Raw genomic sequence first — 19,008 nt, 5'->3', positions numbered from 1 at the left:
ACTTTCACAGATTTTCGATAGCTATTTTTGACGAAAAACCTTATTCATTGATATTAAAACATCTTGAAAGTATTCCGTCTTTGTTTGGAAATTTCAAGCTGCTCAAAAAGTTGTTTTGCAGGGGTTTTGTACGTAGCTTATAAACAGAAGATAGTGGAGCTAGTGAAGCGTATAAAGAGACCAAAACTTAATTTAGCAAATACTGTACACCCCCGAAAACTCGAACTCGGATAACTCGAACAACCCCGCTAATTCGAACTAAATTTCGTTTCCCTTGATCAAATTTTGGATCAAATTTACCCCGATTACTCGAATTCTGGTTTTTGCAACTCATCACGGATGCGCATGCCCATTGAAATATTCCATTAGCTCTTCTTGTCGTGTATTTGGATTTAAACACTAAAACACTTAAACGAACACTACGGCAATTTGATTTTTTAAAATCAAATTGCCAAACGAACAGATCACGTAAAATTGCTTTTCCCTTCAGGTCATTTTCTATATAATTTTACCCGCGATAACCTGAATCATTTCTGTTAATGCATGACAAGTGTTCTGTAGTTTAAAATATTGAATTTATTTTGAAGCAGCCATAAGCAATCTTTGTCCTTTTTTTATTACAGAAAACGTAATCACTTCAGTTCAGGTATCGCTGATTTAGGGTTCATTTAACTACACTCCTTCAAAATGTCAATAAATCTCTTCTGTCCCTTGAAGTGCAGTGTGCAAAGTACTGATTTATACAGTAATTTTGAAATGTCTTGTGTCATTTTCACTTGACTTCTCTATACTGTAACTAAATTTTATAAAAATGTACACTGTATGAATAGAAAAACAGTAAACACCTTTTTTCCTTGTTTATGGTAATTTAATCTCAACTCCTGATAACTTGAACCTTTTTCAATTTCCCTTGAAGGTTAAAGTTATGGTGATTTAACTGAACATGTAATGAGCGCATTTTCTTCTTCTTCTTCTTCTTCTTTCAGTGAAGTCCATTTTTGGAATTGTGGAGCCCTTTCCAGAAAACATCTATCCACTTGAGTTCACTTCCGCAGAGGTAACTTGTGTTGCTTTTGATAGAAATGGAATCAAAACTCCAGAGAAAATCCTGTTTGAGAGAAGAGATGAGTTTAATAACTACAAAACACTCAACTCAACTATAAATCCCAACTTGCACTTTGAAAGCCGAACCGAAATACAAGGTGAGCACATAATATTAACTTATTTAGTTTATTGTACATGTACGCCGCAATGCAGGGCTCGAGACTAACTTTTTTCTAGCTAGCCAATTGGCTAGTGACATCTTTGATTTTACTAGCCAAAACCAATTTTCTACTAGCCAGAATTCTCAAGCTAAGTTAGGTTTAGGCAGAGGCACTTTTAGCCTGAATTTCAGACATCCCTCTGTGCTCGCCTGCTTGCCAGAAGGAACGTCTGAACACATTCGGGCCTAATGCCGTCCGGTGACGTCACTACCCGAAAACCGGGTAGTGATTTTGATTGGTTGATTTAAAAATTATTTGCATAATTATGTGAAATTATGACTGAATTTTACCGCGCGAGGATTGTAATTTGAAAACGTTTGGAAAGAGTTCGAAAGAGTTCACCTTCCCAGAAATGAATTGATTAGTCATTTACCTTGAGTTTATTACTTTATTAGTTTACCTACGGATGAAGAATAGTAATGGAAATCGGTAGGTTTTAATTTGGCGGCATTCGTCGCTTCGACATGCAGTGCAGTGCCGTTTTGCCAAATTTATATGTAATCTTGTTTTGTCAACAAAGCCGCTCAACGCTTATGTCCTGCAGCCTCGATGAGCCAGTGATTTCAGAACTCAGTGCCCACGGTCAAGTAGGATATTTTTGTATTGAATTCCGTTTCTTGATGCCTCTGAAACCGTCGAAATTGATTTATTTATTAAAGTACTCACGAGTGTGTTGTATTTGTCCGTTGCGTAACATATTATATTTTGATCGCTAGATCGCTAGATAAAGCAAATCAGTTTAGATTAAATCGCTTCCGTAAAAGAATATAGCCTGCAGTCGATTAAAATATCATTCATTTGTCTCAAAGTTTTTAATAGTTTACTATTAAAACAATTTTATACCCTGTAATCCTTTATTTAAGCGATTTTTCTTTCACAATTTCATGGCCTCGACAGAAACTTTTCCGCATGAATTAACACCAAAGCGTAGTGACGTCACCGGACGGCATTAGGCCCGAATGTGTTCAGACGTTCCTTCTGGCAAGCAGGCGAGCACAGAGGGATGTCTGAAATTCAGGCTAAGGCACTTTGCCATCTTCACTGCATGGCTCTGTTATCATTATCTTTAGGGGTGATTTTTTGGTAATTTTAGCTTGTCCACAGTGGTTGATAATTGTATACGTGAGGACAGTGTACTTGTGAGTTCTGCTCTCTCTCTTTGGTTTTCTTTCAATCATTCCTGAAATTTCAACTTGCCATTTTGGCTTGCGAAACCTTAGAACCTACAGCCAAAACTGCATTTCTACTAGCCTGTGGCTAGTTGGCTAACGTTAGTCTCGAGCCATTGACAGTACATCTTCCACTCAAAGAGTAAAACTGAAAACTTGTCGCAACAAAACCCATATAATTGGGTGATTACATAGCCACAAAAACCGAAATTTACAAGATGTACTGCCTCATACCCAGGCGCTACGCTTTATACGGAATTATACGGAATCGCAAGGAATCACGCCTTCCCTTGACCCTTTGCCTGCTTTTTCACGCCTTCCCTTGACCGTTTGCGTGCTTCGCCAAAAGCTCTCGCGGCGCCTGGGTACGAGGCAGCAAGATGTATGTTTGGAATGCAAATGGTTACTACCGTAATGATTCGATTTAGCGCCCTCCTTCCAATAAGCGCCCCCTTTCAAATAAGCGCCCCCCTTTGAATGCATTTTTGTTAATAAGTGCCCCTATTCCAATAAGCGCCCCCATTCTAATAAACGCCCCATTCTTCTAAGCGCCCCTATTCTCATAAGCACCGGCCCATCATGGATAACTGCCCCAACTAAAGTCATCAACGTTGAATAGATAAACTCAGGAACATTCGCTGTACCGTTCATGTACATATTTACTGCTAAAATGAACAATCCTTTTAAAAAGTAACCTAACTGTCAACAATTTGTTACGTTACAGTTTCAGTTATTGTTAGTTATTTTAATATTTATTAAAGTTTTGCTTTGAACATTTGGTTGTTAAGCGCCCTGTCCTGAATAAGCGCCCTGTCTCAAATAAGTGCCCCCCTTGAGGTGCCAAAATTAAATAAGCGCCCCGGGTGCTAAATCGAATCATTAATTTACGGTAGGTTAATTTTCTGGAAGTTCCAGTTGGAACTAGTGGACAATCTCCAAAGGTTGTCCTATTAACAGAAAACAACACGAAAAAAAACTGAAATATAAATAGTAGGTTCCATCTCTCTTGGTCTGGTTCTTTCTGACAAAATGGTGAGCACCTCATGTCTTTGTAATTATTTTAGAAAATAATATTATGCACAAAGTTCTGTATTGTCATTATTTGTCATAATTTTGGTTTATTCTTCATGTACCTTATTACATGAAATTTTCGCGACACGTTAATTTCGCGATTTTGAGGTGTGCATATTTCGCGACACTTAAATTTCGTGATTTTGCGAAAATTTTGTATTTTGAATCACTTTAATTTCGCGTTTTTGAGTAAGATACAATTTACATTTCCTTGGTAATATTATTTAACATGCCTTTAATTACATAAAACGACTTCATCATCGAGTCAATTCGGACGGACGACAACATTCATAGTGGTAATAAAGTTATTATTTCTTGGTAATTGATAAAATGTGAGTCACTTAATTTTCGCGTCATGTTATGTTTGTGACACTTATTGTTCGCGTCACTTTAATTTCGCGATTTTTTTGGAATCGCGAAATTCGCGAAATTAACGTGTCGCGAAAATTTCATGTAATAAGGTACATGAAGAATGAACCAAAATTGCATTTATTTGTGACCCTCCTCCACATTTGTCGCCTCTACATGTATGTCAGGAGTCCCAATGTCCGGGTTGGAAACTAAAATTTCGAAGCACTCGCCATCTGGGCGAGTGACCTTTAAATTGTACTTGCCCAGATCAGTTTTCACTCGCCCAGTCTCTTCCATTAAAAAAGGAAAATTTAGCCCCCCTCCCTCCACAAATGAACAACTTAAATTTTTATGCACGTTTGATACTCACTGTGCCACCATAGTGGTCGATCATGATACAGACTGCAATCTAAGCCTATTTCTCAATGAAAAGTCCTAAAAATAGACCCCCGGGGGGGGGGGGTACTCCCTATAATGGCCTATACGGGGAGGCTCCGCCCGAAAGGGATACCTTTTTCAGGCTTCAGGTATATATAAGGGTAGGGATTTCACGGGGTTAAGTATACGAAAGGGTATGGAAATCTGTCATTTGGCTATTTAAAAGGGCCTTTAATTAAAATATTTCGAACGGACGCAATTTATGGCTGTATTATTTTAATTTATTAAGCGCTACATAAAAATGACAAGAAAACGTCCTGTTTCAAGTCCACGCCTTGTCTCTTAGGTATATGAAAGGGGTACCTTTTTTCAGTTAAAGGTATACAAAAGGGGTACAATTTCTGTGAAAAATGGTATATAAAAGGGTAAGGGGTTAGAACTTGGGGCGGAGCCTCCCCGTATAAAACTTTTTTGAGTAGCCCCCCCGGGAATAGACCTTACTCCGCAATAAAAACGAGTGCACACTTCCATTCCCAAATACCTGTATTTTGCAAGCCTATAGCTTTAATGGAGATTTCAAAATGTTGGTAAGCTTTCAGCTTACCGTATTAACTCTTTTCGCACCTTAAGTGCGGCGCTTATTCGAGGGCGGCGCTTATTTGAGGGCGGCGCTTATTTAAAAATTGGACGCCACAAAGAATCTTATCTTTTACAGTTTTTGAAAAGAGCGTCTTTTGATTGTCAGGATTTGTTTCTTGCTGAGACAGAAGTGGTGCTAGCTGTCTTGGTAAAGTTTGCGGCCTTCACAACATTTACAGAACTACGTATTGTAAGAATGTTGAATAGAAAAACTAATGAGCGAGCGGTAAAACAATCACTCATGATGCAAAGAAATGTTCAAGCTTGTTTTTATGTTGCTTTGTATTGCCGTTTCAAGTTTAACGAAATTCTTCAAATAAGCGCCGCATCGGGACTGCGGCGCTTATTCGGGGGCGGAGCTTATTAACATTTTTGTCCCAAATGCGGCGCTTATTCGAGGGCGGCGTTTATTCGGAGGCGGCGCTTATTCGAGTAAATACGGTATGGTCAGTGTACAATGTAGATTATTTTAAAGTGGAAAGTAAAAGTTCCATTTATTTTGAATATATTGAAAATCGTACTCGCCAAACAGGGCAAGTAATCCGTGATTTCGCCTGGGCGAGTGGGCGAGCGCTAATTTCCATCCCTGAATTTATTTTATTATTTGATACAGTACAACTGCTTGAGACATCTAACACTTACTTGTAACTCCCAGATGGAAAAACCAAGCTATTTGCCACCATGAAGATAAAAAATGTGACATCAGTGGAAGACGACAGCTTGTATGGAGCACTGGGAAGTTATGAGTGCCATGCATATGCTGTTGGTGATGTTAACGAGAGAGCAAGGCATGGCTTTAGTGTTAGCGTCATCAAAAGTAAGTCTTGCACTGCACTTGTGCATATTTTGTCAGTAATTATTGTGAAAATTCTCGTTCCCAGAGCCGCTTGTCCCTCTTAGCCGCCATAGCATGTGCGCAAGAAACAAGTGGCTCTTGGGACACATGATTTGATTGAATAGATTTTAACAAAGAGAGTTTCAAATCTAGCCAAACAAATCAATTATTTTAAACTCTTGGATAACAAAGGGATCTTAAAACAGTTCATTTGATTGGCTGTTCCTTTTGTTAACATCCAGCCAATCAAAACAATCAATCCATGTGTCTCCAGAAACACTTGTTTCTGAGTCTTGCACAGGCTTTGCCGGCTAAGATGAGATGGCCAGCTCTGGGGCCGAAAATGCGTACAATGATGTAACATGCAGAACACCTGAGAACTTTTCTCTCCCCATTTTCTTTTCCTTCGCTCAATATTAACAAAAAGATTATTTAAGAATTCATGTATTTTACTGGTACCTTTGTTTAAGTTACCCACGATTATAGCCGTAGATGTGCAACGGTAGTTTCTCAGGATAGCAATGTCAATTGTACACATTCTGTGGATATTTAGGAACAGTCTGATTTTCTGTCAACTTTAAATGTACATGTACATGTATTTCCAGACGGAGGAAAACTTCTTAAACCTGACCATTTCAAAGTAACTACAGTATTTATGTACATTGTATGTGTATGCTATAAACAAATTAAATTGACCTGTGCTCTAAACATGTACATGAAATGTAGTTTATTTATAACTTGCATTTCTGCAGTTATGAATGTTCTTTTTCAAACTGATTACCGGTAATCAATTTATCCAGTCGAAACAAAGAAAACCATAACCGCAACTGTGGTTTGGAAAACTGATCTTAATTAGCAATAGGGTTTTTATGATTTTATTTCTCCATTTTCTTTTCATTGATCAGATAAATATAATACCAAAGACGCGAGAGAAAGTTTGATCTGATTTCCTAACACCTCAAAGTTTGTCTAAAATACTCTGCTGAAAATAGCTAACGAAACACTGTCTCGATTGTTTGATATTATCTTCTCGATCAAAACAAAAACTACGGAGTAAACAGAGAAATAAAAATATAAAACATCTATGCTAATTCCAGACTGGGTTTTCAAACCTCCTTCACGGATGTGATTTTCTTTGTTTTAACTTGATGAATAATAAATGAGTTTGAGCAGTTGTGTTCAAGTTAGTGACATTTTATAAATTCTGACCCTGGCTTATTTGAGCGTAAACAACACTCATAATCTACTCAAGACGTTTCGACCAAGAATCTTCAGTCTTCTTCCGTTGTTAACATGGCAGAAAAAGCGATGGCTTTTTTTAAAGTGCTACTATGATCAAATTTTCACCCCTTGAAATTTTAAGTGTTTCATAGAGTATTTAACGAAAGATTCAAAATGGTGTTTTCCTTTTTCAAATATCTTTTTTAGTTCCAGAGATATTTAAGCTTTAAAAATTCGTAAAATATGCAAATTAGAGAATTGATGACGTCATCTACTCAACCCAATTTTATTGCAAGTACAAAGATTGAGTTTTCTCAGTCATTTTTCTGCAGAGACAAATGAAACTTGGCAGACTAATAGTTCTGCAGGTGATTATGCCATATATCAACCTAGTAAATGGCCCAGCTCAAAAAGAGTCTCTCGTATCTCAGTTGGTTAGAGTGCCCAACCGGTATCTGGGAGGCATTGGGCTCAATTCCCGTTAGGGAATCAGATTTTTTCTTTGTCCCACGCTCGTGTCATGTTGAATAATTTCTTCACTATGATAATTATGTAAGTGACTTATATACATGAGGGATGTCTAAGAACATCAAAGAGCAGTCCGTGTTTGCGACACAAACTCTAAGATCGCGCAAGTTTGGCCATGATATGGATTTCAATCATGCAGCGGTGGTGGACAAGTCAGGCGATTTCCACAAGAGACTTTTCCTAGAAGCGTGGCATTCGCAGAGAGACCAGAATGCAGGAAATGAACACATGGACATCCGTTATGTAATGCTCATAGTCTCGCGCAGCGTTCGCGTGTACTTGTATTAGTCACTCGCGCGCGCGTACAAATGTGAAACCGTTAAAAAAGCCTTTGCTTTTTCTGCCATGTTAACAACCGAAGAAGACCGAAGATTCTTGATCGAAACATCTTGAGTACAACATGTAGATTATGAGCGTTGTTTATGCTCAAATAAGACGGCGTCAGAATTTATAAAGAGCATTAATGTCAACTCCTGACTGCAATTTTGATATTTTTCGTTTAGTGACATTTTTCTTGCTGATTTTTTTAGGAGATGAAATTCCCAAAGTTGTTGTCCCTGATATCAGTGTCTTGCAAAATAATGCTAATGTCACTCTCATCTGTAACTTGACTAAAAGAGGAAATAAAGCTTCCACCCCACTAAAGAGGATTTCATGGTTTAAAGATGGCAAGTTGTTGGAAAGTGTGCGAAATCCTGACCCACAAGACCCCAAGGACATGCTTGGTCCGCTAAAAATTAAAGCTGTCAGCTTAAGAGATGGAGGAAATTACACCTGTCTGCTGGAAGTGCTGTTAAGAAATTACAAAGATTACGATGTGTCAGATGACACTGTGATTCATAGTAAGTTCAATGTATATTTTTCATATTAAAAGAGAAGTTCACTTCAAAATGGCCACCTTTTTCTTTACGCCAATTGAAAGAATAAAAAAAGTTTATATTTGTATATTCACCAAAGTTTCAGCTTCCAACGAGCGCTAAAACCCTACAAAATCCTTTTCGAAAGCGGGAAAATTTAAATACTCGAAACTCCTTGTTTCTTTGAAGTGGCTTTTAGGGAGAAACACTCGCCTAACGGTTCGTTTTCCCTTACACTTCTTTCGTGCTATCGCCGCTTCTTGCGTACTTTACAACAGAACAGAGCACAGTCAAGGCTTCTTTATTTGTTAATATAAATATAGTATAGTATACGCATGTCACGAGATATCGATTACGATCAATTTGTATTATATTAGAACTTATGTTACAACTATTATCAACTTGCTTTTGATTAAAGGCTTGGTACATAGCAGTCTGACCGTAGTATTCAGTTGTGCCTATTATATAAAGTTGAAGAACTCAAAAACATATGCATTTCCGTTAGTAAATTGCGGGTCCTATGGATCTATGCGCACAATCTGCCAAGTGCGTTTGATGTGGCGATAATTCTTATTTGTTTTTTTTTATTTTAGTTGCACCGTGGTTTGAACATAAAGACGAAAAAAAAATCATAAAGACAACAGAAGAAAGCGTTAAACTGGAGTGTGGCGCAAAAGGATTCCCACTGAACGTGGAATGGAAATTTAAAAACGACAGCGATGAAGTGGTTACATCCTGCATTGGTTAGTTTGGAGTGACTAAGCTGGAATATATTTCTTCAGTTTTGTTTTTCGTTTAGTTATAGAATTCAAGAATCCTTGTGCGAAAAGCAAAAATGCGAACGATTAAAATTTTTGTCATTCGTAATCAACGCTTTTGGTAAAATAGTATCGTGTCTTTTTTTAATATCATGTCTTCTTAATCAGCAGTAGCCTGAATTTCAGACATCCCTCTGTGCTCGCCTACTCGCCAGAAGGGACGTCTTAACACATCTGGGCCTAATGCCGTCCGGTGACGTCACTACACTGGTTTAATTCATGCGGAAAAGTTTTTGTTGAGGCCATGAATTTGTGAAAGAAAGGTCGCTTCAATAAAGGATTACAGGGTATAAAATTGTTTTAGTAGTAAGCTGTTAAAAACTTGAGACAAATTGATGAGATTTTATTCGACTGCAGGCTATATTCTTTACGGAACCGATTTAATCTGAACTGATTTCAGTGATAATGTTGCTTTATCTAGCGATCAAAATATAATATTTTACGCAGCGGACAAATACAACACACTCGTAAGTACTTAATGAATCAATTTAGACGGTTACAGAGGCACCAAGAAGCGAAATTCAATACAAAAATATCCTACTTTACCGTGGACACTGAGTTCAGAATTTACTGGCTCGTTGAGGCTGCAGGACATAAGCGTTGAGCGGCTTTATTGACGAAACAAGACACGTATAAATTTGGCAAAACACTGCATGTCGAAGCGACGAATGCCGCCAGCTTAAAACCTACCGGTTGCCATTACTATTCTACCTCCGTACGTAAACTTAAAAAAGTAATAAACTCAAGTAAATGAATGGTAAATTCATTTCTGGGAAGGTGAACTCTTTCGAAGTCTTTGCAAACGTTTCCAGCTGTTTCCAAATTACAATCCTGGCGCGTTAAAATTCAGTCATAATTTGACATAATTATGCAAATAATTTTCAAATCAACCAATCAAAATCACTACCCGGTTTTTGGGTAGTGACGTCACCGGGCGGCATTAGGCCCAGATGTGTTCAGACCGTTCAGACGTCCCTTCTGGCGAGTAGGCGAGCACAGAGGGATGTCTGAAATTCAGGCTAATTCAGCAGTGCATGGTAAACTAAATGCCTAAAAAGCAAAATGAAAAAGTAAGAAATGACAAATACAATAGTGTGTGCATAAGCAGTAGAAGTAACTTTGCCTCGTGAATACAAACTTTAATAAAGGATTAATTGATCGATGGATCGATCGATCATCCCCACCTCCCTCCATCATTCCGTTCATCCGCCCGTCCAGCAATCCAGCCAGCCATTCAGCCATTCAGCCATCCTTCAATCAATCAAACAATCAATCAATCAGTCAGTCAGTCAGTCGGTCAGTCGGTCAGTCGGTCAGTCGGTCAGTCGGTCGGTCGGTCGGTCGGTCGGTCGGTCGGTCGGTCGGTCAGTCAGTCAATCAGTCAGTCAGTCAATCAGTCAGTCAGTCAATCAGTCAGTCAGTCAATCAGTCAGTCAGTCAGTCAGTCAGTCAGTCAATCAGTCAGTCAGTCAGTCAGTCAGACAGACAGCACTTAAAAAGCACTTAAAACCAGCAAAAGGGCCACTGGTTTTTTAGTTTTTTTTACTGTCACTTTTCTTCCCTCGTGTTTTTTTTTGGACATATTTTATAGAGAGATTCTGGCTGGATTTCATTTCTTGATGCAATAAATTATAATGATACCTTGAATGTACTCTTTGGTTCTACTGCAGGTTCTTCAACAGATAAGCGATACAATATCACACGCAAGGGAGTATATGACCCTTATTACTTGGCTGTCAGTGACCTGGTCACGACTGACACCGGAAGTTACTACTGCTGCCTGCCATCAAACTGCTCTGTGAGCGTCGACGAGAATCGGTGTCAGCGGTTTGTACTCACTGTTAAAGGTAGATATTAGTACTGATCAAGGTTGGGTTAATAAGTTATTGTTTGAGAGAAACATAAAATTGTAAAAAGGCCCGGGTTCACGACAAATAAGTGATCGTAGTACCAACTAACCCTGGGAGCAGGGATGGCGCAGTGGTGAGAGCGCTCACTTCCTTCCTATGTGACCCAAATTCTTTTCCCGCACCGCGACGCCATATGTTGATTGAGTTTGTTGCCCCGAGGGTTATACTCCGGGTTTTCCGGTTTTCCTTCCTGTACAAAATACCACTTTTCTAAATTCCAATTTATTCCGGAAGAGTGGATGAAGGGCCAATATGAAGAAATGCCTCTATCAAATTTCCATTTGTAATGCAAAACCCCAATCCAAGACAACAAGCTACATTTACATCCTGAGGAAAAAACCCGTTCAAAAGGGGGCGTAATAACACCCTCTAGAGGCCCTGTTAGGGTGTTTAGTAACAAGGGATAACTCACAAAATTATTTCATGGATAAGGGATAAATTTTTAAATAATTATAGGGATAAGGTATGACAACTCAATTTTGGGGATAATGAAAACCAAAATAATAGAGATAACAGCTTTGGTAATTTTAGGAATAAAGAAAAACTGCCCTCAAAAATATCGGGATAAGGGATAGCGTAACTCCCCACTCCCCCTACCAGGGCCTCACTCTTCGCTGGGAAATCTGATCTTAGTTTATAGCATGGATTATTTTTGCGATTTTATCCAACACTTGAGAAAGTCTTTCATCACATTTCCGACACCTCGAAGTTCGCCAAAAATACTTCGTTGCGTATCGTATTTTCAACTCTGTTTTCGGTGTTTGGAAACGTGATAAAATACTCTCTAGCTCTTGTTACATATTAAAAAAAGAAACTCGTTATATATCACTTAAAAGAGTATACATCAGGATTGACTTTTTTTCTTCCTTTTTACTGCTAGAAAACCCGAAAGACGGTGCGATGGCTTTGACATCTCGTGGGGTGTTTGTCATATTGGCTTTCTTCGTGCTGTCATCTGTGGTTTTATAAAATGGCAAGTGGAAAAGTACAAAACAAAGGCTAAGAAAAAAAAAACGATGCGTTATTTGGTTTCCCAGCTCTCAAAAAAGAATATTAATAATAATCTTAAGTTGAGTGGCGGTGACCGATTGAAGAAAAGTTTAGGTAGTTAATTTTTTTACTTTTTTTTCGGACATATTTTACAGAGAGATTCTGAATGGATTTCATTTCTTGATGCAATAAATAAATAAATATTAGCTCAGGTGAACTGACCGACAAGGATAAGCTCTTTAGAATTTGGCAAAGAAACGAAAATTTTCTGTTACTCAATCATCTTTTAATCATTGCTAAACAATATATATATATGTGAATACCACTATAAAATAATTCGTCCTTTCTTCAGCTGAGGTTATTTAATAGTAAGCTTACTTACGTTTATCAGAATGAATCATTAGTTATGAAATCTAACAATAAGGAACACGGCATCAATGCCAAATAGAGAAAATATGTAGGTAGCTTAACGATTTTTCTTTTTGTTCACTTCCCCCCTTACCAGCATGTATACTTAGTTTACTGGATTTTAGTTTAAGGATTAAAAAAATGATAATTTCAACAACCATTACATGTCTTTTTTCTTTCTAGGATATATGTATAATATTGTTCAAAATGTAATTTTTTCTACTCATGTATGTATTTTGTATCTTTTTTTTTTCAATAGTTAATAAAAATTAATTTAAAAATGCTTGCGGAAAGAAGCGAGAATATTGCAGTCGCAATTGCAAGCCGAAATACTGCACGTGATGTCATTTCATGGCTGTGATTGGGACAGAAATTTGAAAAACCAACCGAAATATGTCAAGAGGGTGTCAACAATCTAACAGCAAACTCAACGAGTGACAAAGTCACTTGAATCTGTTTATGTTTTCATGGCTGATAATTATTGTAAAATGCTGATTCATAGTACATGTATATTCCATTAAAAAAGTACTAATTATATTTTGAGTAAATTGCAGATGTATGTGTTGAATGAGATCGATGGTTTCTTATTTGGCAACTTGTTCCCAGGCCTTTATGGCTGATAATTATAATAAAATGCTCATTCATAGTACATGTACAAAACTTGCATTAAAAATTTAAAGCGGAACTAGCTGAAGCTGTATTATTATGTTTTGAGTAAATTGCGGATGTATACATACTAGTTACGCAACGCTTTCGAGTGGTATACCACGAGAAAGTGTTGCGTAACTATTTTATACCATGCCATATAAAATACGCTTTAATACTAAATTTCGTCCGGAGAAAACAATCGCAGCGCACGATGGGAAGGTTGAGTTGAATACCGTCGAATATACAACGGCTTTCCTGTATGCTGATTGGCTGTATTTTCTATGGCATGGTATAAATAATGAGATGGTTTCTCATTTGGCAACCCGGCCATTTCCCACCTTACCTTTGGAAATTTTTCGCCCCTTCCAAATTGTCAAGGGAAAAGCCCTGGGAACGAGGTTGCTTATTTGAATGTGGGAAACGTAAAATGACCCTTTTATAGGATTTTTAGGGCTATACGCCCTGCAGTAAAATAAATGATTTATATTACGCTCCAAGCAGCAAACCGATAAGGCTCCAGGCTCCACACCCAAAATTTAAGTCTGGTTTTCAAAACAGAAAGCGTGTACATAACTGAGACTTGAATAAGCAAGGTACGTCTGGGAGTGACGAAAATACTGTGTCTGAAAATGACCAAGTGACAGAGACTTGAACGAGAAATGATCGCGCTATTACCGAGAATAACCATTACTAACCAAGGGACCACGGCTTTATTTTGTACAAAAAAGACCGAGGGCAATATCCTCCCAGTTTAGCCCTCGTGCCCGGTTAATATGAAGTAAATAAAGTACTTACGGTACTTTTTAAGACATAAAAACTGATTATCCCACCTACAAACAGTAGACAGTGTCTTTCAAAGTGTGGATTAAATAACTGAACAAATATCATATAATCCTGTCGTTTAATACTCGTTGCATTGTGTTGAACAATGCGCACTGTTATTGCAGTGAACAATTAGATAAGTTTCAAAGGAATAAATGAGCCTCTTGCGTAACATTTTTGATGTAAAGACCCCAGTCAAACAATAATTTCTGTCGTCACGAAAATCTGGGCTCGAAACTCGAAACGTAATGTCTTGGAACAGAACTAGCTACATAAAGTATCCCGAATTTAAACGGCTTGCTTTTTTGCCCAGAGAGCAAGTAGACGCTCTTGTTACCAGGCTTAATACGTCGAAAGCATCAGACGAAAACACAGACAACGGGGCCAAGAAAGCTATGAGCAAGTCACTAAGCCAGAAGCAAGTTAAGGACATGTTGGAGAGGCTAGCTAATGCAGGGAAAAACAAAGAGAAGACACCTGAAAGACAGCGGACCGGGGCAGGAAGAGTGATGGGAGTGGTTAATACTTATGCCTGGATGGATGGAAGACTACTGAGAAGTCGAATGACCAGACCAGATGGAAACTGGTATTAACCAGCTAAACGACATCATGCTCGGATAAATCAAAAAGAGAAGGTCTTACGGTAGTCTAAAGCGGCCTTCACATGACAAACTAAAGTTGGCAAACTCATGTTGGCAAACTCAAGTTGGTGTGTGTGACAACAAAAGTTGACAAACAAAAGTTGGCAAACAAATTGGCAAACTGTTGGTGAGAATAGAGACAACCAACATAGAGACAGAGTTTACCAACACGAGTTGGCCAATAGTTTGTCGTGTGAAGGCCGCTTTACGGGACTGAACGTACATGTGTTCAGTGCTGCATGATTCCTACAGGATGGTGCAATTATAACTAAGCCGCTAATCAAGGCTTAAACGGCATCATGCTCAGAGATATCAAAACGAGAAGGCCTTACGGTAGTCTTACATGACTGAACGTACATGTGATCCGTGCGTCAAAATTTCTACAGAATGGTGCAATTATAACTTTCCGCTAATCAAGGCTTAAACGGCATCATGCTCAGAGATATCAAAACGAGAAGGCCTTACGGTAGTCTTACATGACTGAACGTACATGTGATCCGTGCGTCAAGATTTCTACAGAATGGTGCAATTATAACTTAGCCGCTAATCAAGGCTTGTTGGACATACATACATACTTTATTTAACGTGGAAAAAGTACACACTTAGCTGTTAGCTAGTTTACAGGTGCTCCACGATTAAAAGTTTAGTATTTACAAAAGTATTTACATCAAAACAAAGGGTATAAAAGTATTACATCAGACTATTTTAAAATGGTTGAAAAAAAAAAAAAAAAAAAAAAAAAAAAAAAAAAGAAGAAACAAACAAACAAACAAACAACAACACCATCTAGCTAAATTAAGATTCCTAAAAAATATATATATATAAATATAAAAATCCTATCTAAAAGCGATAAAATATAATTATTAAACATTGAAATCAGTTTGTCTAATCTTTTTCAAAAAGTCCTTTGAGCCTGCCATGGAACGAATATCACGAGGTAGCATGTTCCAGTGCTTTGCTGCAGCATAACGCCACGACTTAAGACCATATCTGGTAGTGTTCACTTTAGGTATGGAAAGATTAAAATTACCGCGAAGATTGTACGCTGTTCTCTTTTCAGTTATAAGATTTTTGAAGCTGGATGGTGCCCTGCCTTGAATAATATTGTTCACAGTCAATAACATATCTTGAGTGCGACGATTTTCTAAGGTTGATTTTGATCCGATACGCCGCAAGAGCGCTTCGTACGACGAGGTCTTGTCGCTGTACACAAATCTCAAGGCCCTCGCATTTGTTCTTTCCAGTTTTTCTATATTTCTTCTTCCACAGTGATACCAAACTTGACTACAATAAGAAAAATAAGGTAAAATAAAAGCTCTATACAAGGATTCCTTCGTATTACAAGGTAGAATGTTCTTTAACCTGCTTAGAGCGTTTATTTGGCTCCCCACCTTGCGACAAATGTCCGCAATGTGTGAATCAAATTTTAGTTTATCGTCTAAAGTTATGCCCAGTAATTTTATCTCCTTGGATACTGGAATTTCTTTACCCTCACATTCGATCTTGATGTCACACTGACTAGCATTTCCTAACACCATGGCGTTATATTTTGTCGGGTTGGCGATCATACCGTTTTGTTTGAACCAAGAGCTGGCATTGAACAGATCTTGGGTAATCATGTTTTCAACTGCGCGGGGACATTCGTTTGAGGCATGTAGATTGGTGTCGTCTGCAAAGCTTAGTAAGCTGCTCTCGTTTATAGCATAGGCCATATCGTTCATAAAAATATTAAAAAGAAGCGGTCCTAATATTGACCCCTGGGGTACACCACTACGAACGACATTCCACGATGAAAAACTGTTTCCCAGTTTGACTCGTTGGTAGCGATGTGAGAGATAGCTCTGAAGAAGGGACCACGATCTTTCATCCAGTCCGTAAAATCTAAGCTTTTCCAACAGAAGATCGTGAGGGATACAGTCAAATGCCTTGCTAAGGTCCAGTGTAGCAGCACCAATAAAGTGGCTTTGATCAAGTTTTTCTTTCCACTCTTCGGTAAGTGTTAATAGCGCCGCAGAGCAGCCATGAAATTTCCGATACGCGAACGTATAGTCGTGGAAAATGGTATCAAAATACGTACTCATCTGTGTATGGATAATGCGTTCAAACACTTTGTCGAATGCGGGCAGCACGGTGACAGGTCTAAAGTTTGCTTTGTCCAACACGCTGTCCTTTTTGTGTAAAGGTGTAATCTGACCATTCTTCCACCCTTCGGGGACTTCTGCCTTTGCAATAATAGTATTTATAAGATCGCTTAGCGGTTCAGACACTGATGGTGCCGCTGCCTTGACTGCTCGTGGCGGAATCAAATCGTATCCCTGGGCTTTGTTTGTCTTGATGTTGTTGAGTATTTGCTTTACTTCGTGGTGATTTGTAAAACGAAAAGCAAAGTTCTTACTGGCTGTACTGTTCTTAGGTAAGCGAGAGGCATGTGACTGATGTTGGAATGGAGTGTATGAATCGATTATTAACTTATCGGTGATATTTGTAAAATAGTCGTTGAAAATCTCTGCTACTTGAGCTTGATCGATAATCGTTCTGTTGTTTTCCTTTAGAATGATCAAATCGCTTTGCGCACGTTTCTTTGTGTGTAAAAGAGGACGTAGTGACCGCCAAAAAGCCCTGTAATTTCCAGCACGTGAGCAGCACAGATGATCAAAGTGTTTAATAACAGACTTTCGCCTCATGGAGACCACGCGATTTCTTAACACTCGGTATGCTTCCCAGTCATCTGTTTTCCTTGTTTTGTTAAATTTTCTTTTTAGACTGTTTCGCTTTCGAATGGCCTTTCTTATCTCCGGTGTAATAAATTTGGATTGGCCGGAAGCCGCCTTACGCTTTCTTATTCTGATGGGTGCATGTTTGTCAAGCACATCAGTATACATCTTTTGCCAGGCCCAGCAGATGTCATTGATGTCTTCGAACACATACGCTACATTAAACGGCACACATGCAAGGTCCTTATTGAAAGCATTCGCGTCGAAGCTTTTAAAACACCTGCCTTTCGTAAAAGTGGTCTCTGGTTTGGATAATTTCTTGTTGAGAATAGTATAGACCAGTTTGTGATCACTTAGGCCTGTCTCCATTGTTCCTGATTTTAATGCAAATTTCGGAGAGTTTGTTGCTATTATGTCCAAGCAAGACTCTCTAGAAGCTGAAATTCTTGTTGGCTCCTTTATGAGATTGTCCAAGCCGTAAATGTCGCAGATATCTAAGAAGGCTCGACCTTGTTTCCCACTGTCTTGTGGTTTTAGAATATCGCAGTTTAGATCGCCCAAACATAACACATTAGCTCGGTTTGAAATCGCTGCGTCTAAAATTTCGCACATGTCGCTCGTAAACGTCTGGTTGTTTACTGACGGTGGTTTGTAAACATTAAGTAAAGACATAAGTCGCTGTCCAAGTTGAATGACATGGTTCTTGTGTGCTAAACTACTTTGAGTCGTTTGGAGTTTGTGGACGTACATTGTTAAACAGGAAAAATTAATTAAAAGGGAACAATAATATCATATATTAAAATCATCGAAGCGATAAAAGATTCTGAAAGAAACTCTGTCTTTGTTTGACTAGACAATCCGCCATGTAAAACTTTATTACTTTTATTAGTATGTAACGGGATTCAGCGAGGACAAAGAAATTAACATTGATAACTGATAATAAATAAAAACTGCAAAGACTATCAAACGAGAATTTAAATATCAACTTTGTGTGTATGTTTGAGTATCACCATAACGAAAGATCCAAAAGGAACAAATTTAGCCTTTTCAAACTGCGGTTCTCTGAGAAATATGTCAACACGGTGCCCTACCATCATCATCATGTCTCGTCGCGCCAGTAGGCGCATAAGGCCGTAGGTAGTGCGCTACCAGCCCTGAAAATAATAAGACCCCCGGTGTAAACAGTATGCTCTAGCGACTGTGTACGCATTTTCAATTCAAATAGAAAAAGCGAAGACAGTCGAAAATGTCTTGGAGCAAAGAACCAGGAAACCGGCGAAAACGCAGTGGGTTGCGTCATTGGGCTTGTTTGACGCTATTTTTCATCTTTTCTCTGTCATTAAAATTGTTTTAGCTTCTGTTTTGGAGCTGGTTTCTTCTTGGTTTTCACTCAAGGACTTGTGGTCACTTGTGTTGTGCTTTCGATCTCGACGCCGAATTAAGTGACAATCAAAGTTTTTACCAAGCCTTTTATAAGGTCGTTTGCTTAAGGGCCTATATGAAAACACGTCCTTCTGAAGCACTTGCGCGTTATGATAAGGTTGGAAAGAACATTTTAGCAGAAGTTACCCTTAGAAGGTATGATATCAATCGACGGGCCACCTCGATCCCAGGGCTTCCCTATATCTTGGTCCGATTTACGCGGACCGCGCTCTAGTTCACCAATTCACAATAATATATGATTCGACCTCTTCCGATAACAATTGTTTATTATTTTTCAATAATGAAATCAAAGAGCTCTTC

General features: G+C 38.5%; 1 protein-coding gene across 1 annotated transcript in view; it reads left to right on the top strand.

Moving 5' to 3' along the window:
* LOC144655236 (fasciclin-2-like) overlaps positions 1–13,125 on the top strand; it is a 43,206-nt gene extending 30,081 nt beyond the window's left edge. The window contains exons 5-10 of the mRNA XM_078515462.1: positions 987–1,202; positions 5,529–5,690; positions 7,988–8,299; positions 8,908–9,057; positions 10,803–10,979; positions 11,923–13,125. Coding sequence (XP_078371588.1) covers positions 987–1,202; positions 5,529–5,690; positions 7,988–8,299; positions 8,908–9,057; positions 10,803–10,979; positions 11,923–12,011 — 1,106 coding nt within the window. The 3' untranslated portion in view covers positions 12,012–13,125. The remainder of the gene's footprint in view (positions 1–986; positions 1,203–5,528; positions 5,691–7,987; positions 8,300–8,907; positions 9,058–10,802; positions 10,980–11,922) is intronic.
* The last annotated feature ends 5,883 nt before the right edge of the window (positions 13,126–19,008 follow it).

Source organism: Oculina patagonica, chromosome 1 (assembly GCF_052425735.1).
Source record: "Oculina patagonica isolate OP01 chromosome 1, crgOcupat, whole genome shotgun sequence".
In the NCBI taxonomy this organism is placed as follows: domain Eukaryota; kingdom Metazoa; phylum Cnidaria; class Anthozoa; order Scleractinia; family Oculinidae; genus Oculina; species Oculina patagonica.
Note: the sequence above shows the minus strand (reverse complement) of the source record. Positions and strands in the feature narration are given on the sequence as shown.